The sequence below is a fragment of the Mesoplodon densirostris genome, chromosome 15 (assembly GCF_025265405.1).
Source record: "Mesoplodon densirostris isolate mMesDen1 chromosome 15, mMesDen1 primary haplotype, whole genome shotgun sequence".
Taxonomy (NCBI): domain Eukaryota; kingdom Metazoa; phylum Chordata; class Mammalia; order Artiodactyla; family Ziphiidae; genus Mesoplodon; species Mesoplodon densirostris.
The window spans coordinates 26,741,048-26,764,020 of record NC_082675.1 but is presented as its reverse complement, the minus strand read 5'-3'; the positions used below and the strand labels follow the sequence as shown (position 1 = coordinate 26,764,020).

Here is a 22,973-nt window from a genome sequence, read left to right as displayed (position 1 = left end):
GGTGCGGTTGGGTGGATTTCAAAGGACTTCCCGGGGTGCTGGAGTCCTCCTCTGGGGGAGTGATTTCGTTGTCATTGGAGATCTTTCCCGAACCGAATGCTTCCCTCTGGGATGATGTTGGGGGATTGCTGCATCAACCTGGTCTCTCCTGCTCTGAGATTTGGTGCTTGTATAATAGAAAACAAAACTTCAAGTTCTGAGGACTGTATGTAAGTCAGAATTTAGTGTGGGTGGCACACCTCAAATTTCATGTGATCGCCTCTGTGTATTTGTAAGGATGATGTGTCTAAAATCACACAGGTGATTAGGGACTGTAGAGTTACATTCCCGGCAAGAAAGAAATGGTACATTCAAAATAGATACTCACAGGACAATCTTTAAGAAGAGACTATTTATAAAGATACAGGCAGGGTTTAAGGAAACCACCAAAGGACAGTGCAGTATCCCAGCACTTGTGCCATCTGGGAGCCATTAACTCCTAGGCTGGAAGAGGCGAGGGGATGGAGTGCTTATGAGAAGTTCAGAGGGTAGGTTTATGACAAGTGCTGACTGCTGACACTCTGTGCCCTTGTAAAGGAACTCAAGCGACCCAAGGCAGCCTGGCAGGGAGGGAGCCAGGGTTAAGCACCCTGACCACACCTTCCTCTAACCTCCAGCTCTTGCTGGTGCCTGACATTGGCTAAAGCAACCAGAAGACAGGGGGCACAGTCCACATGGGTCAGCCTCCTTGAGCACAGAGCTGGACAGAGAACAGAGGCTAGACCTAGAGGGGCAGATGAAACACACCCAGTGACCACCCATGCTTGGGCCACGGTGGGCTCTGTCCCAGTCCACTTTTCCTTTCCCAACTCAATTACCACTTATCATTTGGTCAGAACACAATAAAAACTGCTATGTTCTTCAGAGAATTACTGTGACTAGGCGTAACATGGAGTTTATGATTGACATTATATGGCTTGCAAAATTTTAAATAACCGAATTTTTGTATACTAGCAAACACTTAGGTTCTGGGGCTAATTCTGGCATTCACTATCAGCTAGAGTGGTTCAGAGCAAGCCAGTTTTCACAGGGATAAAAGGGTTACATAATCCTCCTGGAAAAGAAAATAAGGTATGAGAAAGTCCCAGACTCTCTGAAGCACGTACAAACATTAAATTATATTTTGCCTGCCATACAGTAACAGCTGCCTTCAAGACAAGGGGCCTCACATGTATATTCTGGTTCCCAGCGCGAGTGCATCTCTATCCACGTGGGGCAGGCGGAGGTCTAGATTGAAAATGAAGAGAAGTAGCAGCAATATGTGTGTCATCCTATTCCCATTTGGAAAGGCCAGAGCTTGCCTCTGACTACAATTTGTTGCACCCACCTGGCCTCTGTCAGCCCCACTTCAAGACACCCTGGCAGGGGCCTCCCTGGTGGCGCAGTGGTTGGGAGTCCGCCTGCCGATGCAGGGGATACGGGTTCGTGCCCCGGTCTGGGAGGATCCCACATGCCGCGGAGCGGCTGGGCCCGTGAGCCATGGCCTCTGGGCCTGCGCGTCCGGAGCCTGTGCTCCGCAACGGGAGAGGCCACAACAGTGAGAGGCCCACATACCGCAAAAAGAAAAAAAAAAAGACACCCTGGCACAGACCATCTCTGAGGGTGTAAGACCGACAGATGCAAAGTGACTCACAGAAAAGAGTAAAGTCTGTAACAGGTTTCACCAATCTGGAAATATTCATTACACCTTCCGTAAGAGGTTTGCAGACCTCAGAGGTTATACGTGGGGGCTGAAACCTTCCATTCTTGACTTCTCCTTTCAGTCACCTCACCATGACCTTCGGAAGGCAAGGACATCCAAGGCAGCCGCAGCTGGGTGGCACTTTGGGGGGTGCTGTGCCCTGTGCCCAGGCTTTCCCTCCTGGCTGAGTCTCTGTGAGCCAGTGGGGAGGCCGCTCTTGTGGGGAGGTACAGGAAGTCACAGCTTCTGTCCCCACAGAGGATAGTTCTCCCTCAGATGGAGCACATTGAATTCTCATTGCTCTAAGTTCCTTTTTGTCAGTCTGAGTGTGATTTCACCATATGTTCTTTAATAACCATTTGCTCAGGGGTGCACTATTGTCAAGGAGTCTTTCCCATGTTTATGTTTAGTTTTTTCACTATAAAAGTGTGTATGTGGCAAAATATTAAAATGACGCAGAAGGCTGAAAAGCTGAAGTCCTCTTCCCCTTCCAGAGCTTTGTTTGTCCCTCAAGAGATAGTCTGTGCATATTCACGTTACACCTCTTGCTATACCGGTGACGTTGACAGAAATAGGCCAGAGACATGGGCAAAGAACATTCTTTAAAGGTAGGTGACAGACTCCACTCATTGCACAGATGGCCAAAGAGAAACAGAAGCTGGCAGCACTCCCACTTGGAGGGGCTGGCTGGCCTGACCTTAGCGCTGTGTGAGAGCACCCCTCTATCAAGTCAGAACCCCCTGTGCCCTTCCCCCTGCTCATCCCAGCTCTTCTGGAGACTGGCAGTGTCCAGCTGCTGCTGACTGCTAGCTGCTCACTAGGGCAGGGAGGGGTCACAGCGTCAGCTCTCTCCCCGTTGTTTGTCCTCCTCCAGCATGATGTTCCCTGAGCTGTCAAAGACTCTAGCTGGTGTTTATTACTCTACAGGTATTTTTAAGCATAAATAGAATTCAAGTTGCTTTTCTTTTTACCAAGTATACAGTATACCTTGGACATATTTACATGCCAGGACAGATTTCTCATTCTTTTCTATGATCATACAGTGTTCTACTGTAGGGAGTATATGATAATTTAGTTTCCACAAAGGACATTTGTTTCCAGTTTTGCCATTTCAGATGGCGCTTCACAAAGTGAAAATATAAAGTCAAAGGATATTAAATGTTGGCATATATTGGTACAAAACAAAGTACCAATTCCTACAGGGCATAATTTAAACTGGGTCCACGGCCCCCGTTTTTAAAAACAACCTACAGGGCTTCCCTGGTGGCGCAGTGGTTGAGAGTCCGCCTGCCGATGCAGGGGACACGGGTTCGTGTCCCGGTCTGGGAAGATCCCACATGCCGCGGAGTGGCTGGGTCCGTGAGCCATGGCCGCTGAGCCTTGCGCGTCCGGAGCCTGTGCTCCGCAACGGGAGAGGCCACAACAGTGAGAGGCCCGCATACCACAAAAAAATAAATAAATAAAATAAAATAAAAAAATCAACCTACAGTTTCTGAGGCCACAGTATAAACTTCACCATGAAAAATAAATAAATAAATAAACGTCACCATGTTCCCCTTCTCTGGCAGGTGGGCATCAACTACCAGCCCCCCAAGGTGGTCCCAGGGGGGAGACCTGGCCAAGGTGCAGCGGGGCGTGTGCATGCTGAGCAACACCACGGCCATCGCCGAGGCCTGGGCCCGCCTAGACCACAAGTTCGACCTCATGTACGCCAAGCGCGCTTTTGTGCACTGGTACGTGGGGGAGGGCATAGAGGAGGGCGAGTTCTCGGAGGCCCGGGAGGACCTGGCAGCACTGGAGAAAGATTATGAAGAGGTGGGCGTGGACTCGGTGGAAGCGGAGGCCGAGGAAGGGGAAGAGTACTGAATGCGAGGGCGCGGCTATAGGCCCCGTCCCCCGACTGTCACGTTACAGATGTGTTTACCTATTAAAGTTTCTGTATTGAGCATAGTGTGCCCTGTGCTGCACTTCGACCAAATTCCCACGCCAGATACCTTCCTTTTACAAGTGAATTTCTAGGGAAACTATGTTCCTCCCGGACAGACAAGATGCAGCAGGTCCGTACGTCTGTCTCGCTACACAGAGCAGTCAGCTGCCGCGTTACCCCCCGAAATAGGCTTCAGAGTGATGGGCGGGGAGCCGGGAAGCGCTCTCCACCTAAACACCTGGAGTCCTTCGCGCCGGCCAAAGCGCTCCTCGGGGGCCGGGAAGTGGGCCGGTTCTGGTCGTCGGAGTCGCGGGCCCGCCGCGTACGAACCCACTCCCGCGCCCCACCCCCGAAGGAGCTGCCCGGGAACCTCCCGCCCGGCCCAGAAGAGGAACCTCTCCTGCAGGAAGCGTGCGCGCCGGTTCCGCCGGGCTCGTTCCCGTCGTAGGCGTTTCCCGACCCGGGCGGCGTGGGGGATCCCCGCGGCCGCTCCCCGGGCTCGCGCGCAGCTTCCGGGACCCGCCCCTCGGCGAACGCCGCGCGCTTCCGCGTTTCTATGGTACTGACTTCCGCCGCGAGCCAAACCTCGCGATACTTCGGCGGCGCAGCAATGGCGAGACCGTGAGTGCCGCAAGCGGGAGTCGGAAGAACAGGCTGGGACGGGGTTCGGGTGAGATCGGGCCGGGGGAGACCCGCCACGCCGGGGCCGCTTGCAGCGGGGTGGCAGCCTGGGGCGCGAAGCCCCTCCGGGCCCCGACGGCCGCCCGCGACCGAGCTCCCGCCTCTTCCCCAGATGCCGCGTCACTGCTCCGCCGCCGGCTGCTGCACACGGGACACGCGCGAGACGCGCAACCGCGGCATCTCTTTCCACAGGTCAGCGCGCGTGCGCGCCGGCGCGCGGAGGGTCCCCTACGCATGCGCCCGTCCTGCCGCCTCGCGGAGCCACTGCGCACGCGCCTCCGTGGTCGGGGCGGGGCTTGAGTGGGAGGCTGCGGGGGAAAGGGGCGGTCCGCCTGCCCGGGCCAGCTGCTTCGAGTCTCACCTACGTGATGATGTTCAGCGAGTCTCTTTTCCTCTGGAAGCCTCAGCTTCCTTGTCTGTGCGCAGGCAGTGTCAGCGCGAGGTCTGGGGGTGGCATGAGTGGGGCCGGCCTTTCCCGTCGGGCTCACGGGCTTGTGGCCCCGCAGGCTCCCCAAGAAGGACAATCCGAGGCGGGGCTTGTGGCTGGCCAACTGCCAGCGGCTGGACCCTAGCGGCCAGGGCCTGTGGGACCCTGCGTCGGAGTACATCTACTTCTGCTCCAAGCACTTCGAGGAGAACTGCTTTGAACTGGTGGGAATCAGGTGAGCCTCCTGGCAGCTGGCAGTGAGCAGGGCCTGGGCAGTGGGGTAGCAGCCGGCCGGTGGGGAGGTCCCCAGAGCAGCAGCCCTGGTTTCTCCAGCTGGGAACCTAAGCTTCCTCTCCCAACAGACCTGGGCAATGAGACCCACCCCCTAGGGATCACTGTGCCAGAGCGCGCTCCCTGCAACCCCAGCCCTCCCTACAAGTGCACAAACGGAATCAGTTCTTTTGGCTGGGCCACCCCGTTCTGGTGGAGCCTTTCCACACTCTTTAATTCTGAGGAGTCTTGCAGGGAAGAGATTGGTGGGGGCCTTAACTTGGCATTCCCCAGACTCATTGTTGGCAGGGTGCCTCCCACCTCCCATAGAGCTAACCCGACAGCCTGCTGGAGTGCTGGAGGGCCTGCTGGCTCCACGCCCTGCGGGTCGGCTGGGGCGGCAGGGCTTTGTTCCACCTCATCCAGACGCTTTCCCCCCGCAGTGGGTATCACAGGCTGAAGGAGGGAGCAGTTCCGACGATATTTGAGTCTTTTTCCAAGTTGCGTCGAACAACCAAGACCAAGGGGCACAGTTACCCCCCTGACGTCAGCCGGCTCCGGCGATGCAGGAAGCGGTACGTGCTGCAACGGAGGGGGAGGTGCCCCACTGCACCCCAGGTCTGAGGGACTGGGCTTTAGGGTGCCTGACAGCAGCCTTGCTGGACAGGGTTCTGAGCCCGTGGAGTGGGTTCAGGGATGGGAGTTAGATGAGCTGGTGAAGTGGGGTCGGCGAGCCCTGAGCCTGGCCTGTCAGTCTCTCTCTCTTCCCCCAGCTGTTCTGAGGGCCGAGGGCCCACAACTCCATTTTGCCCACCTCCACCTGCTGACCTCACCTGCTTTCCTGTGGAAGAGGCCTCAGCACCTGCTGCCTTGCCTGCCTCCCCCACCGGGAGGCTGGAGCCTGGCCTCAGCAGCCCCTTCTCAGACCTCCTGGGGCCCCTGGGTGCCCAGGCAGATGAAGCAGGCTGCAGCACCCAGCCTTCACCTGAGCGGGAGCCAGAGCGACAGCCGTCTCCGCTGGAGCCGAGGCCCGTCTCACCCTCGGCCTACATGCTGCGCCTCCCGCCGCCCGCCGGAGCCTACATCCAGAATGAGCACAGCTACCAGGTGGGCAGCGCCCTGCTCTGGAAGCGGCGGGCTGAGGCTGCACTCGATGCCCTGGACAAGGCCCAGCGCCAGCTGCAGGCCTGCAAGCGGCGGGAGCAGCGGCTGCGGCTGCGGCTGACCAAGCTGCAGCAGGAGCGGGCACGGGAAAAGCGGGCACAGGCCGATGCCCGCCAGACTCTGAAGGAGCACGTGCAGGACTTTGCCATGCAGCTGAGCAGCAGCATGGCCTGAGTGAGGGCCGCCCGGCAGGGCTTCAGCCTCTTTCTCCCTCAGTATCCTCCTTGAGAGGATCTGATCTGAGCTGTGTCCACCAGCCCTGCCAGATGCCATAATAAAGTGGATTCTAGAAAGAAGCCCTGCTCTCTGGCTCAGCTGGGGGCTGGGGCCCTTCCCCTGGGTACCAGGCCCGTTTCCCCAGATTGGCTGTAGCGCCCGGAGGGCTCAGGCCCTGCAGTCCAAGCCCTTGGCTGTGGAGAGCAGAAAGCCCTCACTGTACAGCTCTGTGTCTGTGTACTGTACAGGGCTCTCTGAGGGGTCGTGTGAGTAGAGGTTCGGGGGCAATACTGGGCACCCTTTTCTTGGTACCTGAAACAGCCTTGACTTAGCCAGCTGGTCTCTGAAGACACCCATGAAACCCAGGCCAGGCTCAGTTTTCACGGAAACAACAGGCTTCCATCCCCAGAGCCAGTCTGCCCAGCAGTCAGACCTGGCATGAGCTCCAGCTGCTGGTCAGCCCCCCACTCACCACCAGGCCTGTCCCATCTGAAAAACGGACAAGAAAGGCAATTACTGACCTGGGGTTGCTATGCTTGGCAAGTAGTGAGGGCCCCACAGTGACCATTCTGATCCCCCGAGGTCTGGGATGAGGCGTGTGGGGAGCAGAGGGCCAGGCACTTGGGCAGCAGTCCTGGCGTCGCCTATGTCCTCATTTTCCTTCAGTTCACCTGGAACGTGCCAGGCCTCCCTGCACCTGTGATCAGCAGCTCCGTGTGTGAGGCACTTAACCACACACTTGACCTCCCTGCTGGGCCTCAGCCACAGCGGCCCCAAGAGCACCACTGAATTCTTTCTAGTCCTGGAAAAGGCCACACTGTGTTGTGTGGTTTGCTTTTTGGGGCCCTTGGAGTGAAACTTTTATTCACGTTACGCACAGAGTCAAATGGCCATTACAGGAGGCGGACACGGAGCAGGATCACAGGTGGTTCCCAAGCCTGCGGGCCAGCCGAGGTGCACCTTGCACGGGCCATTTCCTAGCTTGCTGGGCCTACAGGTGAGCACCCCTTGCCTAAGAATGTCCACCTGGGGCTTCTCAGCAAGGCCTGAGGAGTGGCAGATGCTACGTTTACATGGGGGCACAACTAGAGGCAGGAAATGAGCTCTAAGGCTCAGAAGAGAGAGACTGTGTTTCCCCCAAAGTGGCTTCCTGGCAGCCAGGGCAGAAGGGTTCTTGTTCCCAGAAGAGAGACAGAATGGTCCCTTCCCCACTGGGGTGGACTCGGCACCTTCTGTTGGGACAGGGAAGGACTCAGTGGCCTGTCCTCAGTTTCCCAGCCCAGGCAGGAGCCTACAGGGCAGCCCAGGAGCCAGGGGAGCCAGCTCCGGGCCCCCAGGGCTCCCCTCAGGTGGGGAGAGGCCCGAGGCTGGCCTGCATTCCTCCCACCAGCCCTCCCCACTACGTGACTGGGGCACCCTGGGTGGGGGTGGAGAGCTGCTGGCATGAACAGAACCAGGCAAGACTGGCTTATCTTGAGCCATCGGGCCACATGGCCCAGCTTCAGCTCCAGGATGACGGAGGGCTGGAGCCACCAGTGGGAACTGCGCAGTGAGGTTTGGGTGCAGGTAGGACTGCTGTGGCTTTAATGGAGGCAAGCCTATGACAATAAATACTTAGGGACAAATGTGGGCCTGGAGCATCTCTGACTCTCTGGAGCAGCCCAGGGCCCCCCCACACACACACAGGTGGGTGGGATCCCACAGCCCCTCTGAATGCCTGGCCCAGTCCACAGTGGCTGACCTTGCAGGCTGGAAGCTGACCTTAGGGCCCTTCACACCTCAAAATTCACCTGGAGTTGGACTCCATCTACACAAGTTCTGGGTGGCAGGAGGAAACCCTTAAACCAACCTTGATGAGGGTCTGGGAATGCTGTGCGGCCCCCACATTGAGCGGTCTTGGCAACGTGACCCAGTGGCTGGATGCACAAGCCATGCTGGGTCCCTGCTGCGTAGGGAGCCCAAAGCCCTGCGTAGGGAGCCCTGGTGGGCTCATCTCCCTCACTGGGCCCTGGCCAGGACCCCTGCCTCCTCCTGCAGTGTCCTCACCACTGAGCCCTGGCTTCCCACCCACACCTCCACCCCGGGAGAGGGTGCCAGCCAGGATCCCGCTTCACCGTCTGCTTCCTGTGGGACCTGTGTCCTCAGCAGTGAGATGGGGCATTTGGAGTCCCCCACTCAGCTCCCTTCGGAGGCCCTGGGCACACGACCCTTCGGCCGCAGGCCCGAGCGTGGCCAGCAGTCTTTGCAGTGGGCGAGGCAGGGCGGGGCGGCACCACGTGGGTCCTCATATGTCGGCACCCAGCTCTGCGCACTGCTTGTCTGAGATGTGGGAGGCCAGGGAGTCGATGATGTCCAGCAGTAGCTGCTGGCTCAGCAAGCGCAGTGTGGGCAGCTTGGAGACCTGCGGAGGCAACCAAAGGCCAGAAGCATGGAGCCGTAAGCATGGAGCCGTATTCTCGCCAGGGCCAGGTGGCCGAGGAGTCTTCTGGGGGCTTGACCAACGAGTACGGGGTCAGCCAGTGGGTGGACAGCTCTGCCCGGTTATCCCCAGAACCCACTGCTGCACAAGGCAGCCAGGGCCCCTCCCACCTGGCCCAGGCCACCGCCAAGGGGAGTATGTCCTGCAGACGGGGCAGGCAGCGCACTGGGTGGGAGGGCCCTGACCTTGGTGAACTGGTGCACGATGATGTGGAGGCAGTGCCGCTTCATGTCCAGCGCCTGCGTCTTGTCTGCTGCCTCCAGAATCTGGAACGGCAGGTTCCCTGAGGCGCTGCCCCTGCCCTGCACACCGCGCAGGCACAGAGGCCCAGGGCCAGGGCAGCTACCTGCAGCACGTTCTGCACCGTCACATTCATCTCCAGGTTCTGCTTGCAGTACGCCTGCAGCCGGTTGTTGTAAAAGCCGTAGTAGTAGGGTGCCGCAAACAGGTAGCTGAGGGCTGGTTAAGGAGCTGTGGGCCAAGAGAGCCTTCCTCCCGCCCAGCTGCCCTCTTCCCCCTGAGGGGGCCACCAGGGATGGAGAAGCCCTGAACCAGGGCTGCTACCTCTTGCTCAGGTCAGGGGGGCCCACCCACCACAACAGCCAGGCTCCCATCCAGGCAGAGCCTCTACATGGGCTTTGAACCACTCAGGGGTCCAAAGCTCCATTCAGGATCCAAAGAAAACCACAGGTTCCTCTCCCCAGGAAAGTACCCACATGCCCATCTGCTGAAACATCCACGGCCTCACAGAGCCCTGAAGGGCATCCTGGCCTCCCATGTTCAAACCCCCACAGACATGACCTGGCCTGGCATCACCCCACACGGAGCCATGACCCCTTCCTCTGAACCCACCCGTCTCTCCTGGCTGCAAACCTCTCTGAGCCAGCCAACCGACTGTTCCAGAGAACCCGGAAGAGACTGGGCACTAAGAAGTCCTCAGGAAATCGCTTGGCCGCAGGGTCCAAAGCTGTCCTGGGAATGACCCAGGAGCCCCAGAGGTGAGGATGCAGCGAGTCCTCGGGCGGCATGTTGACCTCGCCGTAGTAGATGTAGCGCAGCATGGACTCGAAGGCCTGCCTGCTGGGCACCATCTCCCCAATGGAGATGTTCACCTGGCCGTCCTCGGGCATAAAAGACCGGAACATGGCCTCAAAGTAGCTGCAGACGGTGGGCCGGCCCTTAGCAAGTCGGCCAGTGCCCAGCTGCCCACCCACCCGCCCACCTGCCCGCGAGCCACACCCCACCCACCTGGAGCGGGCGGCCAGAATGGCCTTGTGGGCTGGCCGCGGGTGCCCATCCAGCAGCAGCGTGATGTCACAGAACTCCGCGCCTGCCCCCTCCAGGTATGCCTTCATGTCCTGGATCAGAGACGTGCCTGGGGGTGTAGAAGGGGCCTGAGCCAGAGGGCGGCTTCTGACTCAGGATGCGGGACCCCAGGGCACCGCCTCCTGTGCATCTCCCTGTGTTGCCCCCCTGAATGAAACCCCCAGGTCAGAGGCCTTACTCTGGCCCTTGAGGCTCTGTCCCCCCAGAGTCTGACCTTCTCCCGCCCACTGAGCCCTCTCCTGCCCCAGTGCTGGCGCCCCCTCGGCTGTGTCACCTGGAGCCCATGGCCGAGGCAGCACAGGCCCCAGGGACGGGGGTGAAGAAGTCTGTGAGGTCCCTTCCTGGCTGGGTGGGGATGGGACAGGGAGGCGCCAAGCGTCTGAGGGCTGTGCCCACCCCTCACCAGGCCCAGATGTGGGCCCACCTAGAAGAGAAGCTGGGCAACTAATCGTGGGACCCTCAGCTCGTTGCTCACTGCAGACCCTCATGCCTGGCGTCCCAGTCAGGGCAGCACTCGCTGGACAGGGCTCGTGTTCCCCCAGGAATGGGCCTGGGAGATGCCGCCCTGGCACCTAGCCCGCTGAGCAGGTCTCTGCCTTGCCCGAGCCTGAGCCACCTGCGGTAGGACCCTGTGCCCAAGGTGGCTGCGCCCTGTCCACCGCTCTCGGGGACCAGGTGGGTCCCTACCGATGTCCACGGGCTGGTCCGAGGGGGCGCGGGGAGGCGGCTGCTGCTTCCGCCGCACAATCTCCACGATCAGAGGAGATGAGAGGCGCTCGAACTCCTTCATCATGATCACCTGGTTGAAGTGGGACTCCTTCACCACGAAGTTCAGGCAGTGCTCCTGGACAGACAGGCCGCAGGCCACTGAGTCAGGCCTCACCGGGCCTGCCACAGCGGGCGGGGAGGGGGCACAGGCTGCCACGGACCCCGCCCCACACCTTGAGCTGGCCCAGCTGCAGCCGGGCAGCGCTCTCACACACGACCAGCACGTTCTGCAGGTCCACGGAGGCCTCGATGTACTGACGACACAACTGCTCTAGGCGGCACAGCTGGAAGCCCAGTGCCAGCTTGTACACGTCCATGATGAGCAGCACGTCCTCCACGTGGCCTGCGCCCAAGAACCCCTGAGCCTCCGGTGGGGCGTTGTAGTGAGGGGGGCCCGGGCTCCCTCCGCAACGAGGTGGCTCAGCCACAGGAGGGGTGAAGCCTCGGAGACCCCAGCCGCCCCCTGTCAGGCAGGGCTGTCCACACCCCATCCCGTTCCCTCCCGCCCGCGGCGCAGGCCGACCTTTCCGTGGGTACTTGATCTTGTCTGTGTAGAGGAACTGCATGAGCACCTCGAAGGGCCGTGCCTCGGCCTCGCGGATAGCCACGCGCAGCAGGGGCGGCCGGGCCCCACCCGCGGCCCCAGCAGGGCCGTCCCTGAGTGCCGGGGCCGCCTCCTCCTCCAGCTTCTGTGGGCAGAGGAAGGGGCGCTCATAAACACCCCACCGGGGGCTTCCCTGGTGGCGCAGTGGTTAAGAGTCTGCCTGCTGATGCAGGGGACACGGGTTCATGCCCCAGTCTGGGAAGATCCCACATGCCGCGGAGCGGCTGGGCCTGAGATCCCACATGCCGCGGAGCAGCTGGGCCCGTGAGCCATGGCCGCTGAGCCTGCGCGTCCGGAGCCTGTGCTCCGCAACGGGAGAGGCCACAACAGTGAGAGGCCCGCGTACCGCCAAAAAAAAAAAAAAAAAAAGAACACCCCACGGAAGCCTCTGCCCAGGCGGCAGCCGGCCCTCACCTGGGTCAGCCGCTCCCGCGCCTGCACAATCTTCCTGCGGAGCCAGCGGCTGCGTGCCGTGACGATGGCCACGTGGCCCTGCACGCACTCTTCCTTCTGCTGGAAGAGGGACACCTGGTGGAGGGCGGGGGACCCTCACCCTGGGGACGGGGGCCGTCAGCGGGCACAGGAGGGGAACCCACCTCGCCCAGCACGAACTCCACGTCGCAGAACTGGCGGCTCTCCCACAGCCGCCCGTAGTCCTCGTGCAGTGTGCACTTGGGGTAACAGGAGAACTGTAGGCAGAGACCACGCTGCTGGACGGGTCCGCCCAGCCAGCCCCCCACAGGCTCTGCGGGGGGCCCCCCGGCCACCCCCCGGCCCCGCCCGCACTCAGGTTCCAGAGTACCCCGGCCCAACCGCCCGACCCCTCAGAAGGGCTGCCGGCCCACCAGGTGCAGCCTCTGCTCTGGCGTCAGACAAGCCCCGCTTCCGCAAAGCCCCGCCCCCCAGGGGGTCGGTTTCCAGTTTCCGCCTCAGGCCGGCAGCGCGGGCTGCCCCACCTGGAACCTGTACATCTCCCCGCTGCGGATATTGTTGTCCACGGTGCCCCCGAAAATGTACATGGCGTCGGAGATCACGGCGGCCGCATGGAAGAGCCTTCCGCTGGGCAGCTGGAGGGGAAGGGACAGGGCGGGGTCTCGAGCGGCCAGGCTCTAAGCAAGGAGGGCACCGGTGGCCTGGAAGGAGGAGCCACAGGGCAGGACACCCCCCCCCACCGCACAACCATGCGGGGCGGGGCCTGTGTGGGCCCGCAGACAGGACAGGCCCTGTGGCTCCACCAGGTGGCAGAAGGCGCTGGGTGTCATGTGCTGCACCCATGTGGCCAGTCCAGCAGGGCATGGGCTCCTGGCCTCGCCTCACGTGCTGTGTAAGCCCTGAGCCTTGGCCTCTTCATCACAGGACCAGCTTCAGGGCATGAGGGGTGGGCACGAGGGTGCTGGCCCTCACCTCTGAGGCTGGCAGGGTGGGCTGCCTGGTGGTGGTGCTGCCAAAGTCCAGGCCGAACACATCCCGGGACTTCTTGCAGCCGCCCCGCTCCTCGGAGCCCAGGGCAGGTGCCTCCTCGGAAGCGGACGCTCGCTCGGGCATTTCGGGTCCGCTGACCTGGGGGAGACAGGCGGGTGCACGGCCCCTCAGCAAGGGCCGGGCAGGCGGCCAGAGACTGCTGCTGTCCCCGCCTGGGGTGGGGATGGGTGCTGTGGGGACAGTGTGGGGGGAAAGTGACAGGATGAGGGTGCTCCCAGCACGGCCCAGCTGGGAGCCTGGCTGCAGTCAAGGCATGCATCTCGGGAGAACATCCCCAGCACAGCGCAAATGCTGGGCCATGAAGTGTTAGCCCATAGGTGGTAAGATGGAGAACAGGCCAGAGGGGCCCAGGCTGGGGTAGGGCCAGGGCAATGTCCAGGGCTGAGGGCCCCTGGTGTCCCAGCCTTGCTCCTGCTGGCTGTCTGAAGCCCCTGGCCCTGGCCCCGCCCACCTGTTGACCAGCAGCACTCACCTCGCTGTCCGAGCTGGGCTGAATGACCTCCCAGGTCTGGAAGTCCACGTCGTAGCAGTGCAGCTCGTTGGGGAGTGTGTTGTCAGCTGCGCCCCCAAACACGTACAGGTGGCGGTCAAAGGCCACCATGGTGTGCCCGTAGCGCCGCTGCGGGGGCGGCGGAGAGCCCCGGAGCAGGTGCTCGGTGGGGATGCGTGTCCACCTGTGATGTGTGTTCACACTGCATGTGAACCAGCGATGGGGTGGGGGTTCATGCTCCCCTGCAGCCTCCACCTGGGCTCTGAGCCCCCCATCCCATTTCATCCTGGCACCAGCCCTGCCTGGCTCCTCGGAGCCCATCATGGGGTCCTGTGTCGCCCTCATCCCCCAGCATGGAGCAGGCAGCAGGGGCAGGGCAGGAGGGTGGCACCTGCCTGGCGAGGCAGCTGCTGGAAGGGGTGGCTGGCTGTCTTCACACTGGGACAAGCAGGGAGGCTGCCTAGGCCCCAGGATGCTGGGCTGCAGCCACCCCCGAGGGGCCTGCGGGGTCTCAGGTCCAGGCTGCGTAAGGGCCCTCATGGCCTCGTTCCCAAGGTGCTGGCTGTGTGTGGAGCCCACACAGGCAGCCCCGGGCACTGGTATGGTGTGCTAACGGGGGCCCCACCAGCAGGGCACTCACGTCTTGTTCTTGAACTCGAACTGGAAGAGATTGTTGGTTATCTTAGCCCCGCTCTGGCCTGAGAAGACAAACATCCTGTCCCGGCACACAGCCGCCGGGAAGTTGCAGCAGGAGGGCGGGATCTCGCCGCTCTGGGCCACCTGCGTGGTTGGGGAAGCCATGAGCCCTTCTCCTGGTCTGGGGCCAACCCACTGAGCTAGGGCTACATTCACTCCTGAACCTTCTGTGAGTGAGGGGTCATGGGTCCATTTTTGTGGAACAGCTTAAAGCCCTCATCTGAATGGGCCCAGTTTTGAACAGTTGGGGCTGAAGTCTTCACTACAGGTGAGACAGGGCAGTGGTTAGACACACTGCCCAGGACCCCGACAGTAGCCACCCCCACTGTGTTCAAAGAAGGGTGGATCAGCCCCAAACTGCACCAGTCACAGGCTTGGAGCCCGTAGTCACTGGGTAACCACCGCGGGGACTGTGAGAGGGCTGGGCCGGATGTCAGGAGGGCCTGGTGAGGCCAGGAACAAAGCGGCCTCCCCGGCCCCGTGCCCCTCACCTCCTCCCAGCACGTTAGCTCCCGGTCCTGGAGGCCGATGGTCCACATGTCGTTCAACCTGCATTAGGACAGAGGGGTCGGGACCCCACAGCTGGGCTGGCGGTCAGGGTGGGCCTGGGCCCAGCCAGGAGGGAAGGCTCCAGGAGGACAACGCACCAAGGGGGATTCTGACCAGGGGACTATGGAACGGCCTCGGGGTGGGGGCTTTGGCTGGGGGCTGCACTGAATCCCTGCTGTGCCGGGCCCCTGGAGCCAGGAGAGGCCCTCACAGAAGCCACCACTAACTCTGCAGCACTTGGGGCTTCTGTAACGCTGAATTCCCGGGGAATGAATGTGTGCTGTTTTTGTAATCAGAAAAATACAGCAAAGCCAATGTTCTACAACAAGGAGGAAAGGGCCCATGACACAGGCAGGCGCCTCTGTTGCCCTCCACTGGGAGGCGGGCCGGGTCTGAGCCCTGCCGCTGCCACCCTCCTGCTCGCTCAGGTCACTGCTCACCGTGGGCCCGAGTATCCTCACCCCAGCCATTCGAGGGGCCACCACCCGACCCCTGGCTCTGATGACACCCAGCTATGGCCCCGGGGCTGTGGAGCCTGCACATCCTCAGCCAGCTGCACAGACATGGGTGGGCTTGCCACCCCCTCAGTCACCCCAGGGGACTTCAAGGGTGCCAGAACTTCTGTCCACTGTGAGGGTTGGGCAGGGGCTCCACTCAGTGGCCCTCGTCCTGCCCATCTTCCTGTTCTCCCGGCCCTGTCTACACACCCACCCTTCTGAGAAACCCCCAGCTCGAGTCCCCCCTCCCCAGCGCAGGAAGGCTGCTCTGTGCCTCGGTGCACTTGCGGGCTGCCACCTACCTGGCGTTGCCGTCATAGCCGGCAAATATCCACAGCTTGTCACTGTACACTGTGGCGCCATGGGCTGACCTAGCGACTGGCAACCTGGGGCAGGAGGAGGGGGTGAGCAGAGAGTCCGCCTCGTGCAGATCTGAGCCTCATGGCCCCATGAGGCCAGGGCCACAGCCTACGAGTGCCGCCGGGCCCTGGGGCTGCCGTGCCCACACCTGCTGACCCGAGCTCTGAGGACTCCAGCTGGGCCGCTGGGAATAAGGGACAGTGGCAGAGGCTGAACTCATGAGGCCAGGGCAGCTGGACAAGGATTCACATGTCCAAGGGCACAGAGCCCCTTCCCAGCTCCCAGTCAATATCAAGGGGGTGCTTGCAAAACAGGGCCAGAGAAGTGCCATCCACAGAACACTTGTCCCTTCTACCCTCTGGAAGGAGGGTATTTAAGAGCCAGGGGAGGAGCAGACAAGAGCGACTGGCAGTTAACGCCCACTCCCAGCTCTGGCTGCCATGGGCCCAGGCCTCTCTTCCAGGTCTCAGGCTCTTCATCTGTAATTCTACAGAGCTGATCCAGGCCCACTGCCCCACCGAGACCCAGCACGGCAGCCTGCACAACCCCAAAGGTCTCAGCAAAGTCTCTCACCGTCCTTCAATTTTCCACTCCGTCCACTGGCCAGTTGCAAACTTGTACTCAAAGAGGTCATTTTTATTCTTCAAGTTGGAATTGGAATAAATGTCCCCAGTGTAGCCCCCTGTAAAGAGAGTGAGAAGCCGTCACATCCAAAGGCAGCAACTCAGTCATCAAACCCTGGGGGTGGGGGCAGGATCTGGCCTCAGTTAAAATGTACTCTGGGACCCCTCTGACCCTGGGGGGCACCTCCTGCCTGCCTGCCCCTGCTCGAGGCTCTGGTGACAGATGAGCAGAACCCCGTGTCCTGCCCCTGGTTGGGGGACACCAGCCTGGCCACAGAGGCAGACGGTTCCACCCCCAGGAGATCAGGACGGTCAGGGAAAGGGGCCCATGAGAGGGCCTCAACCCAGCCCAGGAACTCAGAGGACAGTACACAGAGAGGCTGGCCAAGCACAGCACATGGTCGAGGCTTGATGGGAGGAGGGCCGCTCACCAAAGACAAACATGCTGCTGCCATAGACGACGGCCGAGTGGTGGTAGCGGGGAGCAGGAGGGGTCCCAGTGGTGAAGGCCCTGGTGCGGGGAGAAGGGGCAGTGGGTGTCAGCAGGGGGCAGCCCCCCTCACCCCCAAACTTCTTTTTGCTTTTGTATTTTGAGGGTAATACCTGTCTCGTTATAGAAACCTTAAAAATTTGCCAATAAAGAAAAACCAAAAAAACAGCGCTGAAACATATGTATAATTCCTTTGCCAGAAACCACCATCCACACCTTAAGCGCGCCTCCCCACCACCTTTCCCAGGCATATTTATGCGTCTGAGTAATTGTTTTAAATGGAATCAGGTGGTAGATGTCCTTGCTACTCTGGAACCATCCACACCTGCATCCCCATAGCTGCACCATATTCTGCAGCATGGGTGGTCCACACATCTTATTTATTGAATTAAAAACCGGTTTATACTGCTTTCCCGGGGCTGCTCCTTTTCAGAGTTTTATACTTAAGCAATTTTTAACAAAGAATTATAAAGTCTTGAGAGTGGTTTTTAAATTAACCTGTAACTCTTGGACACATTTTACAATCAAGTGTGAGAGAAACAACACACAAACTTCCAAAGCAATCCAGCACCACCCAGGTGTCTGGGCAAGGGGTGATGCCACCTGTTGGGCCACATTCAGCAACTGTGAGTACTGGGCCTGGACATCCTCCTCTGTTGAAGGGGGGCAGTGAGACCCCACCCCAGAGAGCAGCGCCCAGAGCTGCTGCAGAGCCTGGTGCCGAGGGGCTCCTGCACAAGGAGCTGGCACAGCTCAGGAGGAAGCCCAGCACCTCCTAATCCTGGGATCTTTTTCTCTCCTCAGCTGTGAGCTGCTCCCAGCGGGGGCTGGACTGGAGCAGATGGGCACCAATGTGCAGTGCTCAGAGATGGCAGGTGTCATGCCCAAGGCCACACAGCTGGGAAGGGAAGCCAGGACCTACAGGCTGCCCACTGCCTGTGTGGGGTCTCCTGCCAGAGGGTGGGCCCCACAGGGCAGAGAGGGCAGGGGAGCCGCTGCTGCCAGCCCCTGGGTGGCACCCTGCAGCAGCAGAGACCATCCTGGAATGCCCCATCAGCCCATGGTCCCCCTGTCAGCTTCAGGAGACAGGCCTGGTGACTGAAGAGCTCTCCTGAGGCAGAATCGAAGGACCCACAGCTGGATCAAATAGAGCCCCTTAAATAACAGGATCCAGAAAAACCAATCTCAGCCACAGACCGGAAAAGAAAGCCAGGAAATAGAGGGTATCACTAAGAGCAGTCCTGGGCACTGTCTTCTCCTCCTCGAAGCTTCTCTAGCTCTCCACGAGCGGGACCTGGCTGGCAGTCAGACCCCAGTGGTGCTCCGTGTCTGGAGAAAAACAGGGCTGGAACCAGGGACACCCACCTGCACCAGGAGCAGTCCTTCACGTCGAAACGAAGGAGGTCATTGAGCATCGTCTTCCTGAAAGACAGCCAGGGACCCGGGAGATGGACACTGTGCCCGGGGGAGGGGGAAGCTGTTTGGGGGACTCGGCCAAGGCCAGGCAACCAGCTGATGCCAGAGGGACCAGAGAGGTGACCCCAAAGGAAGCTCCCCAGCTGGTGCGGGACCAGCCTGCCTGGGCTCAGGACTCAAGCATGATCCCAGGCTCCTCACGCCTCACCCCCCGTTCCAGAATCCCCACCCACACGCCCACTCGTGGGCTGCAGCATCCCTTCTCCGAGGCTGCACCATACGACGCAGACGCTGGCTCACATGTCAGAGGAGGCCCCTTGCCTTCTCTCTCTTCCTGCCACCCCTTTATTGCAAAGCTAATGTAATAACTACATTAAAGATACAATAAAGCAGGGCTTCCCTGGTGGCACAGTGGGTAGAATCCGCCTGTCAACGCAGGGGACACGGATTCAAGCCCTGGTCCGGGAAGATCCCACATGCCGCGAAGCAACAAAGCCCGTGCGCCACAACTACTGAGCCTGCGCTCTAGAGCCCATAAGCCACAACTACCGAGCCCAACTGCCACAACTACTGAAGCCCGTGCGCCTAAAGCCCATGCTCTGCAACAAGAGAAGCCACCCAATGAGAAGCCCGCGCACTGCAATGAAGAGTAGCCTCCGCTCGCCCCAACTAGAGAAAAGCCCGCGCACAGCAACCAAGACCCAACGCAGCCAAAAATAAAAATAAATAAAAATTTTTAAAAAAGGACACAATAAAGCAGAAAGCAAATCCACTGGCCATCCCACCACCTAACAAGACCCGCACGTTGGGGCGTCCCTGGTGGCGCAGTGGTTAAGAATCCGCCTGCCAATGCAGGGGGCATAGGTTCGAGCCCTGGGCCAGGAAGATCTCACATGCCGCGGAGCAACTAAGCCCATGCACCACAACTACTGAGCCCACGCGCCTTCAGTCCGTGCTCCACCACAAGAGAAGCCACCGCAATGAGAAGCCCGTGCACCACAACGAAGAGTAGCCCCGGCTAGCCACAATTAGAGAAAATCCACACGCAGCAACGAAGACCCAATGCAGCCAAAAATAAATAAATTAAAAAAAAAAAAAGACCCGCACGTTACCACCCAGCCCTTATCAGTAAGAGGGAGAAGGGCATCCACCCAACAGGAGCCCAGCACCCCAGCCGCCTCATTTAGCCTCCGCCTCCAGGAAACAACCTGGGAGACCAAAGGGCCTGCCTGAGGCCACGGAGCCAGGGGGCTGGGGCTGGGAAGCAGAGGCATGACTGTAGCCCCTCCCCTTTCTCATTTGTACTGCGCCTCCCAGCTACATGGGCACCTTTGGAGCCAGTCAGTCTGCACAAAGTTGCAACTAGAATGAGACAAATTCCTATCCTGTTTCTTAGTGTCACATTGTAGAGAAAATGTTTCTGCTTCTAGCTACACAGTTGTCACTCAAACTCCACCTGCTACAGAACACTCCAGGGGGATGTCTCCACCCGCTGCCCTGTGCTGGACACCAGGCCTTTTCTGGTTCAGGGGATTCTCATTAAGGCTGCAGTAAACATCTGTGGGCAGATGTCTCTTCCTCATTTAATTCCTTCAAGTGACAAACATTTATTGGATTGTCTGGGTGCTGGAATACAGGTCCAGCCCTGGCTGAGAAGACAGACAAGAAACATCTGTGTGCCCTGGGGGCCAATGGAGCCAGTAAGAGGTGCAGAAGGGGAAGGTGGGCTGCTGGCTGGTCCGGTTAGTCCAAGGGGTGGGGGAATGCCTGACTCACAGGAGATTTAGAGGAGGGGCAGGAAGGGTGGGAAGCAGGGAACAGCCAGCAAGAGGGGCTGACCAGGAGGATGCTTGGTGCAATCAGAACACCACAAGGCAGAGGCGTCACCCAGTGCAGCACAGACAAAGGCAGGGGAGCCGTGGGTGCAGACGCAGGCAGGGCCTCACGAACTGCCAGGAGGGCTTGCATTTTTACTCAGAGGGAACCATCCCAGGGTTATGACTCAAGAAGGAACACACTCTAGCTGGCTGCACATGGGAGAGAGACTGAGGAAGACAGGTTGGAAGCGAGGGGCCACGCTCAAGAGACCCTTCTACCCAGTCTGAAGGTCCCCGCGGGGGCTTGCCCACTCTGTCAGCCCCAGGTCAGCTCCTCCAGGGAATCCTGCAGGACCATGGCTGCAGCACCAATCAGAGGCCAGCCCTGTCTGGGCTACAGGCCAGAGCCTATGGTTGAGAGGCAGGGACAGGACTCAAGGGCAGGATGAGTTGTGTGCCAACACCACACCCTCAGCACAGGGACACCTCTGTCCTCAGCCTCTCACAACCCTATGCTCACTGACCCTCAGGAGCACCCTGCAAAAGCAGGGCAGAGGCCCACCCCCTTCTACAGAGGAGACCAGGGTGCAGTTGGTGGCTTTAAGCCACCTGCCCAAAACCACAAAGCTGTAACCTGAACTGAGCCCTGTCTGTCCAGGAGTCCAACTTCAGCCCCACATCCAGCAGGCTCCCAACCCTCCAGAGCCCTGGTGGGCATCCCTAGCCTCTCCTGAGCACATGAAGGGGTGGACGAGAGATGGAAGCCCAGTGGATGCCGGGCAGCACAGTTCTGCACTCTCCCACCGCTGGGTGGTTGCCCACACTGACCCCTCTGCTCGGGACACTCTTCCTCTTTTGCCTGGCTCACTCCTACTCATCTTTCAGGTCATCAACCCCTCCAAGAAGGCTTCCCTGACCAGACCGGACCAGACCGGACCCCGCCTCCTGGTGCAGAACAAGCCTGCCTGCTGTGCCCGCACCCTGCACTTGATGTGGTCCCGCCCTTGCTAAGACAGCTCTTTCCCTCTGGGGTGGTCCAGCTCCTGGGAAAAACACGCCAGGAGAAGGATGTGGCTGCACAAACCAAGGGTTCACCTCGGCCATTATTTCACCAAAGGAAACCAGCCACAACCTAACTGGGAACTGTTCGTGGGATGGAGATATGCTGTCAGGAAAAGCTGTTTGCTGGGAATGTACAATAAAATGTGGGAAAACCCTTACAAAAGTGAAAAATGGGGGAAGGAAATAAATCTGTATCCTCCAAACCTTCTCAACTGCCATGTGAGCATGTGGATGAGGCCCAGAGGGAGGCGCAGGGAAGGAGAAGTGCCTGGCAGGGGTGGCAGCCATGGCAGATGTGTTTCTTTCAAGGCTGTGTCCACTCACTCAGAACAAGAGGGACATTTCCGTGTCCTGAGTGTGCCACCCACTGGATGCAGTACTGAGGGAGCCTCAGATTTGGAAGCTGAGGCCGAGTGCTTAGCTAACATCTGGAGAGATGGCAGTGGAGCTGCAGAGACCCAGTCCCCACCACTGTGCTTCTCCCTCCTCAATCTAGACTCACCCGTTGTCTCCACCAAATACATAGATGGCATCTTTATAGGCCACCACTGTGTGCTTGCTGCGCCTGGAAAGAGAGGAGTGGGTGGCGGTCAGGCCAGGACCCTTCTGGGGGAACCCAAGGAATGAGACTTGGCACTGAGGCTGCCACAGAAGTCGGATAACACCTCTCAACTGCCAAGATCGATGGAGACTCCTGAATTCCACCAGTACCCCCAAAGAACTCTGCATGTGGGGACCCCTGACACTCCCACCCCCCTGCCGAGCACCTGGGGCCCCAGCTCGAGACCCGCAAACACAACTTAACTCTAGTACCCTGCCCGGGGCCACCCCGCTCCAGGACTCCCTCGGAAGCCCCTCCCCTGCCGTGGACAACCCCCCGCCATTACCAGGTCCCGCTCCGGGACACGGCGGCCCGGCCTCGCCCCAGCGCCCCGCCTGGGACCTCCTCAGACACCCCCTCCCCAGAACCCCCACGCCCCGCCGTACCGAGCCCCCACGAACTCGTCGCAAGGCGGGAGGCGCCGCCACCGATGCACTGTCTCAAAGGGCCCGAAGTTGAGCGTCAGGTACTCGACACTGTCCGAGCAGCTGTGGTCAAAGTCCACGCTCGGGGCCACCTTGGACCGCGCACCACCCGCCAGGGCCCCGGCCCCGATCGGGCCGCCCGAGCCACCCGGCCCCGCCATGCCGGGTCCACGCCCGATGGGCCACCGGGTCCGCGGGACGTGCGGCCACCGCCCCGGGCCACCCCCGAGGGACTACATTTCCCGGCGAGCCCTGCACCGACGGCGCCGCACTTCCGGACGGTGGCGCATTCCGGGGCGCCCTCACTTCTGGGCGAGCCTTGGAGTCCTAGTGACTCTGAGGTCCCGACTGTGCAGCGAGCTCTTAGTCTTTCGAGTAGCATTTCCCGCGAAGTGCGAGCGCGCTGTACCCGCTCCAGCGCGCGCGGGCCCCCGGCCGCAGCCCCTCCCGGCCCGCACTTCCCCGGCGCGGCTCCCGGCATGCCCTGTGCGCGTGGCTCGTCCTCGATCGTCCGCCGCGCCCGGGATCCCGGACGGAGCGTTCCGGCCTCGCAGCGGCCTCTCTGCGGGCCGCCCCACTATCCCCATCCTGCTGTGTCCCCGACCCGGTCCCTCCGTCTCCCCTCGGCGTTCCTTTTGCCTGGGAGGCAGCGTGGCGCAGAGGCTCTGGATTCTCAGTCCTACTCTAGCAGAGCCTCAGCTACTTCACCTGCGAAATGGGCATTCCGGAAGCTCAGGCTGCCATGAGAAGCGTGGGTCTGTCTTGGGACCTGCTCCTCAGTACTGATTGGGCCAACGCCGCCAAACTGCCAAACCCGAGCTACCTCTGACCTCTGAAGAAGTACTTCGTACCTCAAAACCTTTGCATGTGCTGTCCCCTCTAA

The 22,973-nt window shown here is 60.3% G+C and overlaps 2 protein-coding genes across 5 annotated transcripts; one reads left to right on the top strand and one right to left on the bottom strand.

Annotated features, from left to right (window-relative positions):
• The first annotated feature begins 4,233 nt into the window (after positions 1-4,233).
• THAP7 (THAP domain containing 7) lies at positions 4,234-6,485 on the top strand. Of its 2 annotated transcripts, none has more exons than XM_060119768.1 (5): positions 4,234-4,268; positions 4,441-4,520; positions 4,835-4,990; positions 5,469-5,600; positions 5,799-6,485. In XM_060119768.1, exons 2-5 carry the CDS (start codon positions 4,441-4,443, stop codon positions 6,361-6,363), a joined length of 933 nt encoding a protein of 310 aa, XP_059975751.1. In that variant the 5' UTR covers positions 4,234-4,268; the 3' UTR covers positions 6,364-6,485. The 2 variants fall into 2 exon arrangements, with proteins under 2 accessions (XP_059975751.1, XP_059975752.1); XM_060119769.1 differs by having other exon boundaries at positions 4,251-4,317.
• LZTR1 (leucine zipper like post translational regulator 1) lies at positions 5,208-22,477 on the bottom strand. 3 transcript variants are annotated; one of them, XM_060119762.1, is made up of 21 exons: positions 22,052-22,477; positions 21,567-21,629; positions 18,135-18,191; positions 16,711-16,790; positions 16,230-16,338; positions 15,599-15,682; positions 14,742-14,799; positions 14,195-14,334; positions 13,537-13,738; positions 12,987-13,142; positions 12,539-12,649; positions 12,179-12,271; positions 11,997-12,110; positions 11,502-11,667; positions 11,152-11,321; positions 10,898-11,054; positions 10,133-10,259; positions 9,893-10,042; positions 9,231-9,336; positions 9,070-9,150; positions 5,208-8,806 (listed from the first exon to the last, which is right to left on the bottom strand). In XM_060119762.1, the coding sequence occupies exons 1-21, from the start codon at positions 22,249-22,251 to the stop codon at positions 8,690-8,692; spliced, it is 2,541 nt and encodes an 846-aa protein (XP_059975745.1). In that variant the 5' UTR covers positions 22,252-22,477; the 3' UTR covers positions 5,208-8,689. The 3 variants fall into 3 exon arrangements, with proteins under 3 accessions (XP_059975745.1, XP_059975746.1, XP_059975747.1); XM_060119763.1 differs by having other exon boundaries at positions 11,997-12,095; positions 22,052-22,476; XM_060119764.1 differs by having other exon boundaries at positions 11,997-12,092; positions 22,052-22,475.
• Positions 22,478-22,973: the final 496 nt, after the last annotated feature.